At 39.6% G+C, this 19276-nt stretch overlaps 1 protein-coding gene across 3 annotated transcripts in view; it reads left to right on the top strand.

Annotated features, from left to right (window-relative positions):
• Positions 1–19276, top strand: part of ASTN2 (astrotactin 2) — a 902747-nt gene that overhangs the window by 556950 nt on the left and 326521 nt on the right. For all 3 annotated transcript variants that reach the window (XM_063082086.1, XM_063082087.1, XM_063082088.1), the window contains 2 exons: positions 4391–4557; positions 18494–18682. In XM_063082086.1, the coding sequence (XP_062938156.1) occupies positions 4391–4557; positions 18494–18682 (356 nt within the window). The remainder of the gene's footprint in view (positions 1–4390; positions 4558–18493; positions 18683–19276) is intronic.

Consider the following 19276-nt stretch of genomic DNA (forward strand, 5'->3'; position numbering starts at 1 on the left):
CAATATTCCCCAGTCACCATGTAGAGTTTCCATTTTCCCAGCCTAATCATACCATATTCGTTCATGTTTGTTCTACAACTAGAACTAGTTCTCTGACTGATGTGTATATTTTTCGTCTCTCAAACTAGATTCTAAGCTCCATAAAAATACCCATAACAACAGCTACCATTCACTGATTACTGTGCTACCAGATGTACTTATCTCACCATATTAGTTATCTATTGCTGGAACAAATTATCCCCAAATCAAACAGCTTAAATCAAAAAGCATTTATTATCTCATGCAATTTTTGAGGGTCAGAAATTCAAGAGTGGCTTAGCTTAGCTGTGTGGTCTGGCCCCTACAAGGTTGTGGTGCAGATGTCAGCTGGAGCTACAGAAATCTGAACAGGCTTGATTAGTTAAAGGATTCATTTCAAGCTCACTCATTGTCATCAGGCCTCAGCCTCTCTAGCTGTTGACCAGAGGCCTCAGTTCCTTGCCACATGGGACTGTCCATACTAATGCTAAAAACAAAGCAGCTCGCTTTCACTAGAGCAAGTGATGAGAGAGAGAGAGACCAGTACTGGTGCTATGTGGGAGATATCTACACAGGAGTGTTAACACCAATAGTCAGGAATCACTGGGGGTCATCTTTGAGGCTGGCTACCACACTGTTTACCCCCTCACAGTAATCATATGAAGGTAGGAGATTTTAAAGTCACTGACCAAAGGTTGCGCAGCCTGTACAAGGCAGTTTAGATTCAGACTCAAAGTTAATGCACAGACACACAAAACATCCTCTCTGGCATGCCATTTGTCCAATCAACAAACAGCAAGCACCTACTCTGTGTCAGACACCATTCTAAGTTTTGGATACAGCTGAGGACAAGCCAGCCATGGTCCATAATGTTATAAAGTTTACATTTCGGAAGAGGAGACAGATGACAAACAATGAAATAATTGCAATAATACAAGAGAGCTCAAATGATGGCAATGCTATATCTCATCTGCCCCACTCACACCCAAGGATGCAAGGCATGAAGTCCATGACGAATGAAGGAATGATCATATTGATAAACCCACTTCACTTAGAATGTCTCTCCCACATTCATGACTCAAATCTAGGTACAGTTCTAGCTCTGCCTTTAATTTGCTGTGTGACATTAATCAAGTCCCTTCAGCTTTCTGAGCCTCAGTTTTCCACCTGTAAATCATCTTGGGGAAAGAGACTAAAGAATCTGTAAGTTTGTCTTCAGCTGTAAAATGCTTTAACCTAAAGGATAGTGAGTGCAGTGGGCTGGGAGGCCTGGCTTCATGTCTTTCCACTCCCTGAGCCTCAGTTTTAAAGTACACTGGTTACATCAGCACTAAGCTCTTCCTTGTTCCAACTTCCCAAGACTGGATATCCATCAGTCAATAAGTGACAGGGAGTGAAGTGACTTGCCTGCGTGGCAGTTAAGATCTACAGAGTCAGAAGGCCTGAGAAGCTTTGCCCCTGCCACCACCAAAGTGTGGAATCCTCTCCCCAGTTTCCCCATCTGCAAAATGGGAACAATGACAGTACCTACCTGTATGAGTATTAGTTTCCTCTGGCTGCTGTAACAAATTACCACAAAGTGGGTGGTTTAAGATGACAGAAATCTATTCTCTCACAGTTGTGAAGGCCAGGAGTTCAAAGTCGAGGTGTTGTCAGGGTCCTGCTCCCTCTGGGGGCTCTGGAGGAGAATGTGTGCCTTGGCTCTTATAGCTTCTAGTGGCTGCAGCATCTATTGCTTTGAGGTCAATCGCTCCAATCTCTGCTCCACCTGCTTGCCTTCTCCTCTGTGTTTGTAATTCCTCTTTGCCTCTCTCTCTCTCTCTGTCTGTCTCTCGTTTTCTTTCTCTCTCTCTCTCATTTAATAAATGTCATTTTGTATATCTGAGGTTTACAACATGATGTTATGGGATACATATAAATAGTAAAATGGTTACTATAGTGAAACAGGTTAACGTACCTATCATCTCACATAGTCACTTTGCATGTATGACAAGAACAACTAAAATCTACTTCTTTAATAAGAAATTTCTAATACAATTTTGATAACTTTAGCCCTCATGCTGTTAGATCTCTGGACTTGTTCATAGTACATATCTGCTATTTTGTAGCCTTTGACCTACATCTTCCCATTTCCACCCCCAGCCCTGCCCCCACCCAGGGTAACCACTGTTTCATTCTCTATGTATTTCAGCTTTTTTTTTTTTTTTTTTTCTGTGTATAAGTGAGCCTGCCTCTCTCTTATAAAGACACTTACAATGGCATTTAGGCCAACCTGGAAATCCAGCGTAGTCTTCTCAAGTTCTTTAATTTAATCACATCTACAAAAACTTTGCCATAGAAGGTAACATTCACAGGTTCCAGGGCTTAGGGCAAGGACACATCTTTGGGAGCCGTCATCAGCCTATCACACTTCCTCATGCATTTGCTAAAAAGATTAAATAAGTAAAAACAGGCAATAAGTAATGTAGAGATTACCTGGATTATAGTGAACGCTCTTTTCAAGAAGCAAGGTGGTAGGAAATCAGAGGGTCATGGGAAGAGGCATGACTGATACCCTGTCTCGGGTATCTCCTGTTACCTGATGAGAAAGAAGGTCACCGTCCTTTCCAGTGCTCATCCCTGAGTCTCTGCACAGACACAACCCAGCCCCAGTACCAGCAAATGGTTCCAAATGACCCCATGACCAGGAGCCCTTCTTTCTGACAGTAAATGTTTAGAGACAAGCAGGGGCTTCCTCTGAGCTTGTATTAATATGTACAGTACTTCACTCACATGGAAAATTGATTTTTCTTTTTAAGCATAAAATGTAGCAGTTTTATAACCTTTCTGCAGCTTGACAAAGGCCATCTATAACCTACTTTCTCTGTCACCCTTTCTGGCGCCAGGCTCAAATGTCTCAAAGAACTCTCCCATGCATTTGTAATTACAAATTCTTCTTAGGCAAAATTTAATTTCCAAGAGGGCTGACCTTCCTTTTCGGTTATTGTGGGTTTTGTAAATTAATTTTTGTGTGTGTGTTTTGTTATTGATGTTGTTCAGGCTGACAGCCTGGGGAGGGGACTGCAGAGCTGGTTGGTGGGGACACAGCAGGAGGGCATTTTAATCAGCAACATACAGTGATGTATGAGGAGGGCTGGGCACTGGGTGTTAATCTTTGTGGACAGGAAATGCCAGCAGGACGAATGAAATTAAAACCTAGTATCTCATTTTCCCTTCCAAAGGCAGGAGCATCGGAACTGCTGCTCAGTCAGCTGATCTGGTGAGGATGAGCTCAGCCTCATCAAATGATGGAAAACTAAGTTAAATAAATATCCAGTTGTCCCCACAGTATAAGATCTTACATTCATGGAGCACTTAGCAGGTGCCAGACACAATGATAAGAACGTCCCAGCTGAGGTCATTGAAGGTTGGAATCCCTGGCGTTTGCTTAGGGACCAAGGGTTATGAGGAGGACTGTGAACAAAGGAGGGTTGGGGTTATTTTTTTACTGAGCAGAAGATTTGACATTGTCTGTATCGGACCTTGATTATCAGCTTAAGGAAGATCCAAGTTTTTAAAAATTTATTTATGTACTTATTTAAGCTGGGAAGAGATGCTATTTAGAAACATCAATCCTGTGGCCATTTGGAGGATGGTGTAGAGGAGACCAGACTGGAGGCCAGCAGACTGGTTAGGTGTCCTTTTCATGCTCCTTTTCTAAGACTGCGGGAATCTCATTAGGGCTTCAGAGACAAGGGAGGCAAAAAAGAGACCAGTTCAAGACAGGAAGGGAAATAATCCACATTTTACCACTACCAAATTATGTGCCCAGTTCTGAAGTAAAATAATCACACCCATAATGCAATATAAGCATCACAACAAATCAGTAGCTGTAGGTGTTATGCACATTTAATAGATGAGGACATTGAGACTCAAGGGGGTGAGTAACTTGCCCTGGGTCACACAGTGAAAGAGGAAAGAGTTGGAATTTAAACTCATATTGGTAGGGACTCGTTAAAATATATCTGGCTTCCTCCCTAAGTGATCTTAATAGCAACAGACCCTATCAGGCAATCACAATAAACACAATAGCGAAGATGATCCCAGCAGTCAATATTAACAGCAGCTAATATTTGCTATACGATTGTTGTGTGAGCCACCGTGTTCTAAGCACTTTGCCAACATCTCCCTTTACTCTCACAATTCTACAAGGCTGATAGTCACAAAAGCCTTATTTTATAGGTGGGCACATTAAGGTTCAGAGAGGTATAGGTACCTGTCCAAGGCCATACAGCTATTAACACATGCCCCTTTCAGAAGGTGGGAGGAGAGGGCGTGGTGGGGCCTGCTGCCTCCTTGGCCATAACCACCCTGTTGCCCTCTCTCTGAGCAGTGCCCCGAGGAGCTGAGGCCCATGAAGGACGGCTCTGGCTGCTACGACCACTCCAAAGGCATCGACTGCTCTGATGGCTTTAACGGTGGCTGTGAGCAGCTGTGCCTGCAGCAGACGCTGCCTTTGCCCTATGATGCCACCTCCAGCACCATCTTCATGTTCTGCGGGTGAGTCTCTGTCCCCAAGGCCCATGTGTTACCTTCCTGCTCAGGGGAGGCATGAGAAAATGGTCAGGAACCACAGGCCAGCCAGGCTGAGCCTGACCTTTAATGAAATGGCCTTTTTGCCTCTTCTGTTTCAGCCCAAGAGGCATAAGGCAGGAGTATAACCTTTAGTTGGGTATCGGAAAGAAGAACGGTTGAAGAAAAAGAAATAATTGATTAATAAATGTGATAAACGTGTCCAGGCTATATCCTGGGGTCAGGATCTTTTTCCTGCTGAAGTTTCCTTCTCCTTCTGCATTTCTTCTTGTAGCCTTGGTTGGTGAAGTTTGGAGACAGAAGCGGGTGCCTTGAAGATGTTCACAAAGAAAGCTTCAGTTGTGCTGCTAAGAGCATAGGCTTAGCTCAGGCATTGAACTTGGCTTCTGCAGGAGTCTAACAGCATGAGTTCAGAGTTCACATTCTCTGTGCCCTAATGCTCATATCTGTAAGGACAATTCATTGGACAAGAGGAGGTGTAAAGTAAACAGAGCAGGTGAAGCTTGTAGCTTCTGTCTCAGGAAGAACTCAAACTGAGTTTTAAAATTAGTATGAGACTGCAAGAGGGGGGCATGTTGGGACCAATTCGCGAGTGGTCTGGGACAACTCATCTCTCTCTGGGAAACAGTTTAACCACCTGTGAAAAGAGATCTTTGGACAACCCTGGTTAACATTTTTTCCAGTTTACCTTGTATTCCTTATTGAGGATTGCAGTGAGAGTTTCTTCTGCCACTCACAGCACCTAGCAGAGTGTTTGGTCCTCAGTGATCACACAAAAATAGCAGAACCCTTTCCTCTCCTCTTCATTCCTTTTCTGGTTATGTCTTCATGTTAGAAAGTATGCTCATCTTTTGACATTGTGTGACTCAGAAAAATAATACCAAGTATGCTCAACGCTCTTTTTACTAACATAGAAAAGGAGAACAAGATGTTTAACAACCGTTTTGGTCCTATGTATCACAAGAAAGGGGGTGGGAGTGTGAAGGGGTTTAACCCCAGTTTACCAGAAAATTAATTTAACTTGCATGGTTCTAGTGCGTAGAGTCCATTTTTTTTCTTCTTGGGCTTATTTCAGGGTCTCCTTCCCTGCCCTAGTTACACTTGGAGCTGCAAGTGCCTTCCAGCAGATGTTGGAGAAGCTATCTACGGGTATCAGTAAAATAAATAAGAAATAAATGAGGATATGCAGACCTGAGTTTATAGCAGTCTCTCCTCAGCTTAAGTGACTGCAGGGCAGTGTTGAGTAAATTATGCATGGATTTAGATCTGCAGGCTTGCATACAGAATCAGCCGTGTTCTTATCATTGTTATTTTTCTCTCTCTGTGTACTTGGGTGGGTGCGGGTTCTTCTGTGGCAAATACCAGCAGTAACAGCAGCAGCTGCAGCAGTAATGGATTTTGACATCAGAAACTATCACCACCTTCCATCCATCGAACACTACAGGGAAGCTTGGATTCGGTAAACATGGTTTCTAATGCTAGCTCTACCTGTCTCTCAGGCATCCACAAGACTCTCAGGACTCTGACCTTCAGTTTCTTTGATAATACCTACCTCAATATAATGATGGTTGTGAAGAGTGAAAAGTACTTTACATTTATTACCCCGTCAAGGTTAAGTAACATGCCCAAGGTTACAACTAGTAATGTAGTTCACCATCTCCTTGCTTTGTGACCTTAAATCAAGTTACTTAATATCTCTGTGCCTTAGTTTCCTGACCTGTTAAATAGGGATAATAATAGTATCTGCCTGTAAAGTTGTTATGAGGACTAAATACATCGCATTACTTATATTATAATTTACATTAGTATTTTTAAAGTGTTTTGGAACAGTACCCTGCACAGAGTTAGCATTGTATGCATTCATTAAATAACTAACTATAATTAATGATCCAAATGATAGTTGCCCATCGCTTGCTCTGTGACTTGATGCCCTTGACTTCTTGGTTTTCAGGTCTGTGAGGTAGGATGAACTAATCTCTACCATGAAAGGTTTATGAAAGTCTTGAATGAGATTGAATGGGCGAGGGTGTGTTGTGAGCTGTTAAAGCCCATCCAAATGTTGATAAACAGGACAATAAATAAATAAATAAAACCCAGGTCTCTTAAAACCAACTGCCGTTTCAACAAGCTTTGGAAATTGTCTATTAAGGGTGCCAATGAGAAGTTATCCACACTTGTGAGAAGCACTGTAAACAAGGAAAGCTATTAGCAGGTACTTGTGAAAGAGTTGGTTCAGAGAGGAGTGGGATGCTACTGAATTAAGCAGGGAAAGCAAAACAAACCCTGGCTCAGCTTAAGGGGACCTTCTCAACTTGCTTAAAGCTCTGTGACCTTTCTAAGAGTTTCCTCGGTAGGAGCAGATTGAATAAATCTGTTTGCAGCCAGGTTAATAAAAGCAAACATTTATTAAGCACTTCCTACGTGCCATGACTGTTCTAAGTGCTTTGTGGACATTAGCTCATTCAATTCTCATAACTCTACAAGGGAGGTTCTATTAAGATTTTCATTCTACAGTTAAGAAAACTAAGCACAGAGTGGCTTAGTGACCTGCCAAGGTCACACAGCTAGTAACTGGTACTGTTAGGATTCAAACCCAGGCCATGTGGCTCCAGTCCTAGTAAAGACACATCTAGCCATGTGGTCTTGGGCAAGTCACTCAATTTCTCTGAGCCTCTGTTCTTTCACCTAGAATCAGAAGTGACTGGGCCGACCCCATGGCTCACTCGGGAGAGTGCAGCGCTGGGAGCACAGCAACGCTCCCGCCGCGGGTTCGGATCCTATATAGGAATGGCCCATGCGCTCACTGGCTGAGTACCGGTCACGAAAGAGACAAAAATTAAAATTAAAATTAAAAAAAAAAAAAAAAGGTGGTTCATACAATTAATTGCGCTACCTAGAGTAAACTTCAGATCTTTAAAAAAAAAGAAGTGACTGTAGCACCATTGTGTGGATTAAATAAAATTTTACGTGCACGAGGGCCAATATACTTAAGTACTCAGTAAACCACAGTTATAATTAGCCTAATAGATATAAAGTCATCTCATTTAATTATCCAATTACAAAATTGTGTGTCTTGTTTACTGCTCTATCTTTAGCACCTAGAATAGTGCCTGGCACATAGTAGGTGCTCAGTTAATAATTGTTAAATGAAGTTCCTCCATTCACCTGGATCCCAGTCTGGCCTTTCTAGCTGCATATCCAGACCCATTCCTCTTCTTGCGCTAAGCCTTGTGGCTTCAGCTTCTGGAATTTTGACACTGTTCCTTCTGTCTCTCTTCTCCTTCCTCCTGTACCCCCTGAACCCCGTTTGTCCCTGGCCCTTTAGCTTGGACATTTCTATTTCATCTTCAAGTCTGGATGCTGGTCTTACTTTCTCCAGCAAATCTTCTTTGAGCCCCCAAGGGGGTCAGAAGTGAGAAGTGCATTTACCCTGGAGCTGGGTAAATGCACTTCTCTGGATGGATAATAATATTCCCTGGATGGGTAATAATACCCATCCTTTCAAGTAGATACGATTTAAATTTGGCTCAATATTTAGCCAGTGGGGTTAGTGCACATATAGAAGGGACTTATTTTCTTGTCTTATTTTTGTTTTTATTTTTTTCATTTCTACCCATAGGGTCCTCTTGTAAGGAAGAGGGATGTTTACATTTTTGCCTAGCATTCTAATTTATGCCAGTGAAATCTTGACACTTCTTGCAGACTGGACCTTTGGTTAGCTGCCCTGATTGTCAGCCCTTTTTCAGGCCAAGTTCCCCCAAACTGAATAAAGCATCCTTTCAATGGAGTCACATGGTCCCCGTGCCTCTCCCTGTGGTAGCCACATTGCTTGGTTGACTTGTCTGCTTTTCTGTCTGGTCCTGTCACACTGTGAACTCCTCAAGAGCAGGGACTAGGTTTTAATCACCTACGTATCTGTGTTACAGTTCCCCACTGCTTGGCCCAAGGACTTCTTTAAAATCATAATGGGTGAATGAATAAATCCACTAAAGATTTGTTGCACCTACTCTATGCTTGGTCTTTTGTGAGATGGTAAGAATCAGAGAACTGAGTACAGGTCCTTGCCCACCAGGGATAAAGGGGACACTGAGAACAAGTGACTGAACCTCACTTGGTCCTGACAGAGATTGACAGAGCACAGGTACCAGTATGGTCGGGAGAAGCAGGTGAACTCAGAATAGGTTGAGAAGGTCATTGGATACTAAGCTGAAGCATTTAGAATGAATCTTAAAGGTGAGGGAGCATCACCTTTCCTGAAGACCTTGACAAGTTACCTAAGCCATAAAGTTTGTGGGTTTTGTCTGTGTTTTGTGTGTTTATAATGTATAACATGCATTGTCCACATAAATTTAACATAAATAAAAAAAACCTCTTAGTATAGAGATAGGACTGATCAGAGACATTTGTAAAGAGGGGAAGGAAAGTAGAGAAGATAGTTTCAGGAGCCTGAAATGGGAGAGTCACTTAACATGTGATACATTTAGCTTTGTGCTTCTTAGCAACCGAAGTAAACAAAAACAAAACAAAACAAAACATAGTGAATTGTATTGCATGAGAAAAGGAACGTGGGGGGTTTTTTGTTTGTTTTTTTGTCTGTTTGTTTGGCTTTGTTTTGTTTTATTTTCAAGGGGTAAACACCTTTTCCTGATGTTATTTGTTAAGAGAGGTGTTTCTTACGTATTCCACTTTAAGAGACAGTGAGCAGTGTCGTCAACATTTTTAAGTTTCAGTATTTCTCAGATTACTTAGAGGAGGAAACTGAGGTCCAGAGGGGTCTGACAGCCAGTTAGGAGGTAAAATTGGGAAAGGAATTTGAGATATCCCAAGCTTCTCTCTCTTCTAATTTGAATGAAAATGCATTAAAAAGCATTGGGTCAGAGAACACGTCCAGCCTCAGATAATCCTTAATAGCCTATCTGTTTAATGCCCTCTTTACATGATTTTAGGAGGGGAAGGAGGTAAATACATGTGTTTAATATCCCTAGTTAACTGGAAGCCAGTTATTTTCATCACCAAAGCTGATGTCTGCTCTAGCAGTAGGAAACACTCAACTAGAGAACAGAGACAGAGTTTTTAATTTTGACTGTCCCTTATTCAGGCATTTGTTTTGTTGTGGTTTCCAACTTTTAGGCTAGGGCCTGAGCTCTCACCCCTCTGACTCCTGGTTAAAGGTTCCCTAACAGTTAACACAGGATATCTGCATGTCAGGTTCTTGCAAACATTATAACCTTGTACTCTCTGTGTTTACACATTTGTAAAAGCTCAGGTGTAAGAAGTAGATAGGTGTTTTTTCAGTGTGGATTCTGTGGAACATTAGTTCCATGAGATGCTCAAAGATAATAAAGAGAAACTCAGTGATCAGGCCTACATGGGAAAATATGCACTCTTATAGAAAGTCTTCTTCTGGAGACTTTAGGGGAGAATTTGTTTCCTTACCTCTTCCAGCTGCTGGAGGCTGCCCACATTCCTTGATTCACGGCCCCTTGCTTGATTTTCAAGGCCAGTGGTATAGACTCCACCCCTCAGGTTCTTGCAGGTTCCTAGTGCACCTGGGGATAGTAAAGGCTCTGACAAATCTTGAAGTGGAGAAACCTATTTTATTGATTTTAAAATGCCCACATTTTCCACATTTTAACATCTCTGAAATTAGGATGTACCTTACTATCAACGGTCTATCAGAGTTACTTGGCAGCCTTTTTTTTCCTGTTGGTGTTAAGTGAGATGTTAGTGTTTCTTAGAATTGTTGGGGATCTGAGAGTAGGTAGAATATACTACATAATTTAGCCCAAGAGTTCCCAAGGAAATCCTATTTTCTTTTCTTTTCTTCCTTCTTTTGTAACAAATAGCATTGAGTACATTACCTTTAAAATGGCTTTTCTAGAAACTTGAGTGAAACCTGCAGACTGAGACCACTGAGACAACGGCTTTACGGGTTTTCATTTTAGTATTTTAGTTAATGTTGAGACAATCATGAGAGTCTTTATGGGAAAGATACTTATGATGTTGGTTAGTGGGGTTAATGCAGTTGAGGTGCTTAGCTGCTGGTTTTGGCACTGATGACTCCAGGGTGGGATTTCTAACAGGTGCTAATATCAGCACAGGTGAAAGGAACTGCTTTGGTAATAGGATGCTTAAATTTATCCCTAACATTGATCCAAGTCTACCTGGTGTGCAGTTCCTTGTGCTATTCTTATCCTTAAGTTTTCTCTATTAGTTTTTTTTTTTTTTTGATTGATTTCCTTCCTTATTTTTATTTTTAAATTTTTTCCCTATTTTAAAAAATTGTTTTAGTATATGTATTTTAATACATAATTTTCTTGATTCTATAAACCATCAAGGAATGAATAAATGAGTAAATACATGAATAAATAAGTAAATTATCTGCTTTGAGAATTTGTGCACAATGCCATTTTTCTGTAGGTCCCAGTTTCCACTTTTGAAAAACAAGCAAATTAGAGAAAATCATTGGTGCCAAAGTGGAAAGAGCACTGGATTTAGAGTGAGAAGATCCAAGTCCAGGTCCAGGCTTTCCCAAAATGTTCATGTGAACTTAAATGTCCCAAGCCTCAGGGTCCTCAGTGGCAATATTGGAATGGAAGTACCCATCTCAAGACGTTGCTATGAGGATTGAATAAAACATGCTCTTGGCTAAGCACATATAGGTTTTATGGCGCAGTCTCTCAAGTCCTATCTAGTTCTAGTAGTCTCTATAATGTGATGGGTGTGTAAGGGTAACACATTTGTTGCCTTCAGCTAAAATGCCCCGTTTGTATCTTTGTACTTATTTTATTTTATGGTTTTCATTTTGGCATATGTATAAATATAGTTTCATGCAGATCTTGGCTGGTTTCCTGTCAGCCTACGCTCTTTAGAATTTCTGTAAGAAAATCTCCCAGATGACAGAATGTTCTAAAGGAGTGGTATAATTATATGGCATGGTACAAAAATAAAATTTAAAAGAGTAACTAACAACTAAACAGACCTTTGCACAAATCTTCCTATGCCCTGAGGTGGCTTGGGGGAGAGAATTGCTCACATTTCAAAACTCAGAGGACCATTTTCCCTTTTAAGTCCTTATTTTTCCCTCTCTATGGATCTTGCTAAGCATATCCCAGGCCTCTTATCTCTTCCTCCTTTCTCTCCTTCTAAGCTATAATCATTTCCCACTCCCAGACAAAAGAAAATCATCATGAACCTACAGTTGTGATATGGTTAAAATCATGCACACACAGTTACATTCAAATAACTCATATACACACACCTTGAAATATGAACTCCTAGGTTTAATTCCAGGCAGCGCTATTGACTAGGCATATCTCTATGGCAAGTCACTCAACTTCTCTAAACCTAAGTTTTCACTTCTGAAAATGGGAGCAATACTTCCCTCTGAGAGTTGTGTATTTCCTGTTGCTTCTGTAATGAATTACCACAAACTCAGTGGCTTAAAACAACACAGCTTTATTATCTTACAGCTCTGAAGGGCAGAATTTCTAAAATCTTGTCATTGGCAGTGCTGCCTTTCTTCTGGAGACTTTAGGGGAGAATCTGTTTCCTTACCTCTTCCAGCTGCTGGAGGCTGCCTGCATTCCTTGATTCATGACCCCATGCTTGATCTTCTAGGCCAGCAGTATAGACCCCACCCCGCTCTGTTTCTGAGTTGCATTTCCTACTCTGACTTTGACACTCTCATTTCCCTCTTGGAACCCATGTGATTGCATGAGGCACACCCAAATGATCCAGGATAATCTTCCCATCTCAAAATTCTTTACTGAATCATATCTGCAAAGTCCCTTTTGCCATGTTAGATAACATATTCATAAATTTTGGGGATTAGGGCATGGACATTTTGGGGCACCATTGTTCTACCTATTACATGTTATAATAGGAGCAAATCAGGTCATATATACAAAAAGATTTCCACTAAAATGCAGAATCTTGAATGCAGGACTGAGCTTTGCATATGTGTGTGTGTACACACACATATACATATATGTGCATATAATGCATATATTTAACTTATTGTATATTATACATAATAATTACATATGTATACACATATAACTTATATGTATAATGTATTTCCAATGAACGTCACATAAGAAGTTCACTATTATGTACTTTGAAGCAAAAAAAAGGGAGTCAAAGAATGGCAACTCCATCAGCTTTAAGAAATCTGGAAGAGAGGAGCCAGGGACTAGGATCTGAGAATCACTGGAAATAAATTTATACTCCTTGGGAAGTGTAAATGGGCTAATAGACCAAGTAACAATAATAAGCACAAGAGCCAATGTATTATTTGGCTACCATATGAGAGACACAGTTTTATCCTTTACATAGTTATCTCTAATTATCCCATCAGCCCTATGATAAGGATTATTATCCACATTTAATAGATTATGAGACTGATGCCTAGGGAGGTTAACAGACTTAATCAAGGTTATATACCTGATAGGTGGTACAGCCTCTTTATGAATACAGGTTTAATTAGCTCCAAATCTGAACTTGACACCTTATGCTTCCCTTAAGTAAGAGAGCATAAAATATCAATAAATTCACCAAAGTAGAAATTATACGAGCTACATTTTCAGGATAGAATGCAATACTATTAGAAATTAAAATAAAAGGAGAACAAACAAATCTATTTGGGAATTATTAAAAAAAAGGAAAACTACCTTCTAAGTAACATGTGAGTATAGAAAAAAATCAAACTCAAATTACCACCTCTTTAGAAATGAACAGGAGGGCTGCATATCAAACTTGTGGGATGTAGTCAAAGCCATAATCAGAAGCTCTACAGCATTTATTAGGAATTAAGAAATATTGAAAATAAACAAATAAAGCATTCAACTCAAGAAGCCCCCCCCAAAAAATTATAAAACATAATCGAAGCAAGCAGCAGGAAAGAATTAATACAAATAAAAGCTGAAATAAATGAAGTAGAATATAAACAAAAAAGGAGCTGCATAAATAAAATACAAAAAGCCCTTTCAAAGGGGAGAGAGAAAGAACACAAATAAACACATTAGGAATGAGATAGGGAAATGACTACAGAAGCACAGCAGATAAGACATACGTAATGACAATACTGTGTACAACTTTATACCAATACACTTGAAAGTCTTGCTAAAATGCATTATATTCTTAGAAAATATAAATTACCAAGTTTGAGGCATGATCATACAGAAAATCTAAAATGGAAATAAACAATAAGAGAGCTAAATATCCACAGCTGAAAAAAAGATAGAGGCCAGGGGATTTTATAGGCAGGTCTTGTCAAATCATCAAGGAATGGATAACCTCTATTTTATATAAATTGATCCAGAGAAAAAAACAAAAGCAACAGTATTTTTTTAACTTATTCCATAATCCTAATATGCAGCCTTGGCAAATATATGCTTATCCATGTAGAAAAATCTGGCAGACGTATTAGACCTGATGAGTTCTTCATGTTGGTAAGATGCAACATCAAATTACTAAAATCAGTAATAACTTTTCTCAAATCAGAAATAACTAACTAGAAAACATAAGAGAAAACATAAGTGAAAAACAGGTTCTATTCCTGAAGCAGAAAAGACTGTAATAATAGAAGCTATCACTCTACAAGGGCACGCTGTATTTCAAACATAACTCATTTAATCCTCCCAGTGGCTTTGTAAGGTAGGAACTTCTTTACAGGTAAGCAAAGGAAGTACATACAGGTTAAGCTTTGTCCAAGGTCACACAGCTGGTAAGTGGTGGAATCAGGATTTGGACTGTGTTTGTGTTGGTGTGCATTCAAAGCACATACTTGTAACCTCTAGGGTACAGTACTTCACATAAATGCCTATGAATAAGCCCCACAAGACATAGGCAAGATCTTTGTGACAAAAAGTCTAAAACTTCAGTGAAAGTTTTAAAAGAACACTTGAGAAATGGAGATTTCAACTATGTTTTTGAATTAGAAGACTAAACGTAAAGACACTGTATTAGACAGGATAAGATAAGCTTTGTTGTTCTAACAAATGAGGTCCCCTCTCCAGATACCAGAAGCGTGCACAAACATTAATTTTTTGTCCATGCAAGGTCCATTATGATTGAGGCAGTCCTCTGCCATCCTGCAGTGTGTATCTGAAACATACGGTCTCCGGGCTGCGATAGCAAAGGAAGACAGGTCTTGAGAATCACATTATGTTTTGAAAGGGCTAAATCGGCAGTGACTTACATCTTGTCAGCACAGATTTCATCATTCAGAATCCAGTCATCTGGTCACATCAGCCTAACTGCAAGAGAGGCTTAAACATGTAGTGTACAATGTGCAACCAAGAAGAGGATACAGTGTGGTAAATGCAAGACGTCATCTCTGCCAGTTGTCAACAGTGCCTGGTACAGAGTTGACTCTCAATACATATTTTTTAAATTAAAAAAAAAAAATGTGAAAACCTTTCTCCAACTTAGTCTACAGATTCAGTGTACTGCCACCCAAAATTCCTCTAGGATTTTCCATGGAATTTAACAAGCTAATGCTAAAATTCATCTGAAGGAAAAAAATATGGAAAATTAGTCAGGAAATTTTGAAACCAAAAATTGTGTTCATGAGGGGGAGGAGACTTTACTCCTATATCCAACACATGTATAAAGCTATCATAATTAAAACTGTAGAATTACTGTAGGAGCATACAGATAATAAAATAGGGGGAAAAACCCAACTATGTATACATGGTGTACAAAGGGATTGAGTATATGATAAAATGTCATTTCAAATTATTTGGTGGAAGGACAGACCCTTCAGGTAATTGGCTACCCATTTTAAAAATTATTAAAAATAACAACTCCCACCATAGGAAAAATAAATTTTATACATATTAAATAACAAAAGGTGAAAAAAAATAAAAATACTGAGATAACATACAGAAAAGTATCTTATCATCTTATGACTTCCTAAGCATTGTGCAAATGTCATAAGTGATAAAGGACCAGGATAGAGAGGTTATGACATCAAAAGCAAGATTAGAATACAAGCACAGACTGGAAGAAAATTTCAATATATATGGAAGGTGAAGGATAACTTGTCCAGAAGATATGCAGAGCATTTGCAAACCAATAAAAAGAAAAAAAAGAAGAAAAACAATATCATAATGTAAAAGTGGTCAAAGCACATGAACAGACAATCTACAGAAGGGAAAATACATATGATCATAACATGAAAAGATGCCGAACTTCACCAGTAATCAGGGAAATACAAATCCAAACAAAAATTGAGTTATTTCTTTCATCCGAGCTTGGCAATAATAAATATGAAAGATGTGGAAAAATGGAGTCTCTCATTCATCAATGATAGGATTGTAAAATGGTAGAAACTTTACAAATGGCCTTTTAGTAAATCTATCAAAATTTTAAAATTCATAAAACATCGACTCAGCAATCACTCTTCTAAGAACCTTTTATAGAAACACACACATGTGTGCAATGATATATGTACAAAGATCTTTATTATGGTATCATTTATAATAACAAACAGCTATAAACAGCCAAAGTGCCCATCAATAAAAATTAGTTAAAAGCATGATGGTATGTTTATATTATGCAATGCCAAATAACCATTAAAAAAGATAGATCTATGTGTATACTGAGTTGAAAAAATCTCTAAGAAATAGCATTAGGTGCAAATGCGTGTCTCACAACAATGTATAGTGTAATTCTGTTTATGAGTTTATTATGAAATGTATTTATGTATATATATATATATATATATATGATGTGTATTTAAGTGCAGTGAAAAAATCCTAGAAGAATATATAATAGTTAACAGTGATGATTACTGGGACAGGAAGTGTGCAGTGGGAAATGAAGAACTTCAACATTTTACTCTATAGACTTTGATAATGTTTACTCATTTACAAAAATAATGTATTCATTCACAGGCGCACAGCCATGTGTGTGGAGGTGTGTGGGGGGTGTGGAGAGAGAGAAAGGGAGGGAGAGGGTGGGAGGGAGGGAGGGGGAGAGAGAGAGAAAGAGAGAGAGAGAGAGAGGCAGAGAACACTACCTAGTCTACCCAGTAAACCATTTTTTTATGTTTGCTAGGAGTCTCCTGGGATAAATGGATGGAACTAGACTTTATCGATCATTTATCATATACTCTGCATTTTCATGTGCACTCACTTTATCTGTGCTGCAATTGTATTAAGGGGAGTAACTTATGTTTAACAGATGCAAAAAGAAGGGGATAGACTTTACCAAGGCACAAGGACAGTACCTCCTTCCAAGAGACTTTCCACTGTACTTTGGGCAGGAACATGTGAGCATTAGAAAGACAATCAGTGCATCAGTGCAATACACCAGGGGTTAGGGGAAGCAAGGAAAGAGTGACAGTTTGCTTCATGCATGAGACATTCTTGGAATTCCACTAAAGTGATCTTGGGTCAGTTTTTCAGCTTTCCTTGTCTACTTTCTGCCTCCAGTTGGGCTCTGTGTCTATAGCATCAGCTACTAATTCCTGCTACTTGGGTACATTTTCTTCCCAAACCACCTCACAGAACCTCTCCCTTTTCCCATATGAGTTCCTGAATGGATCTCTGCTCAACCCTTTGAAGGAAAGGAAAATTAGAAAACTGTGTGCCTTATACTGCCTCTAATTAGCACAACATAACCAGAGTCATACCATGCAAATAGAAACCACTGGATTTGGAGGAGACAAAAGTAGAAAAAGATGCCTTTGTTTCTAAACAGACCTGAATTTGAATGCCAACTTCATCACTTACAGTGTGACATACTTCATTTCTTGGCTCTTCATTTTGTTTATGTGTAAAGCACAGATGATGATATTACCTTTTCTTCATGGTTAGAAAATAAATATATGAAGTGTTCAGTGGCTAGTATATGCTCAATAAATAGAAGCTTCATTATTACCACTACTATAATTATATTAACTACATTGCAATTCCTGTTTTTGCAGCCAATGTATCATGTTACCTCATAGCATCTTAGTGAATTAAGGTAGGATAGGAGTGTCTACCTCATTTTACAGATGAGGAAACTGGGGATCAAAGAAGTTAAGTGACTTGTCCAGGTTCACATACGTCACAAGAAGCAGAGATGGCATTTGTACAGGTCTCTCCAATTGTGTAGCCCATTCTCTTTTTTGTCTTATTTATATGCACCCTACCCCCAGTGCCTAGCACAGGACCATGAAAAGGTAGACACTCAAATTCCAGTTTCTGGATTGATTTTGCAGGGGGCTGAGACCTCTGCTCTCCTCCCCCCACTTCATTCCCACCTCTGCACCCCATGCCTCTTTAAGAGATCCTTTTTCCCATTGCAAACATGCCCAAATTGAAAATATTTTTTCCATGACCCATTTAGTTGCCTGTTTGGTCCATAGAGGAGCTCATTCCTACCTCAAAGGTATGTCAACAGAGGCTGCTAACATTGCTAATTGAACAGAAGCAGAGGCTGCTGCTCCGTGCACTGTCCATGGTCCTGGAAGGGTCACCTCTGAGCTACAAGGGTAATGAAAACCTTGTTTTTGCTACAGTCTTCAACTTTGGTCGACAGATATTCTGGGAATAGATTCTGGTTTTAGAAAGCAGTTTATAATTCCCCGTGAATTGATCTGTCATGCTTTTTAATGTCTGTGTGTTCATGGAACACATTTTTAAAATTTGCTTTGTGTGTGAATGTGCACGCTGGTATCCCCCTCGACTCCTCCAAAATGTCACAAATGACTTTCCTTAAATTTACCAATTTGCAGGATTAATGTGTTTCTCTCTAGACACCTGTGCCCTAGATAGATTCCAGCCAGAATAGCTGTCTTTGTTTCTAAACTCTGACCTGTTTTTCAGGTAAAGGAGGCCTTGGTTTTAGGTCACCCCCAGTGGGGCATCCAGGATGTGGAGCTAACTCTTGGTTCTGTTTTATCACGCAGTTGTGTGGAGGAGTACAAGCTGGCTCCCGATGGAAAATCCTGCGTAATGCTCTCAGATGTCTGCGAGGGCCCCAAGTGCCTCAAACCTGACTCCAAATTCAACGACACCCTCTTTGGAGAGATGCTACATGGTTACAACAACCGGACCCAGCATGTGAACCAAGGCCAAGTCTTCCAGATGACCTTTAGGTATGGAGCAGACACTTGCACAATGCTGGTCTGAGTCACTGACCCAAAATAAGGGCAGGGGGAGGAAGCCATCTGCACAGTGGAATAGAGACTTATTATACTGGCTGACAACTACCCAAGCTCATTGATACCCACTCAACAGGTGTTAGAAGTCAGCAAAATTCATTCAGTGGAGTTCCTTTTCCACTGACCTAGAACTTACTTGTCTCACCTTTCTGTTTTCTTAACTCTATTCACATATTACAAATTCAATCTTAGATCATCCTGTAAGTACAGTTAATGGAGTTTTTAAATTTAATTAATTTTTCAGTCTATTAAAAAATAAGTATCCTATGTATGCTATTCAGGCAGTTCCAAAAAAAAAAAAAAAAAGATGTTTAATGAAGTAGAAAAACAAAAATCCCATCACACAGAAATAACCAGAAATAACATTTCCTGAAGACTCTGAAAACATGTCTCTCTCTCCCTTTATACGTCTCTATTTAATCTGTCTACACACATGCACACACTCACATACACACCCCAAATCTCAGTAAAGGTGTTCGGAATTGCTTTGTTTGCTCAACAATATGCCAAAGACCTCTTTCTCTGTTA

Source organism: Cynocephalus volans, chromosome 17 (assembly GCF_027409185.1).
Source record: "Cynocephalus volans isolate mCynVol1 chromosome 17, mCynVol1.pri, whole genome shotgun sequence".
In the NCBI taxonomy this organism is placed as follows: Eukaryota; Metazoa; Chordata; class Mammalia; order Dermoptera; family Cynocephalidae; genus Cynocephalus; species Cynocephalus volans.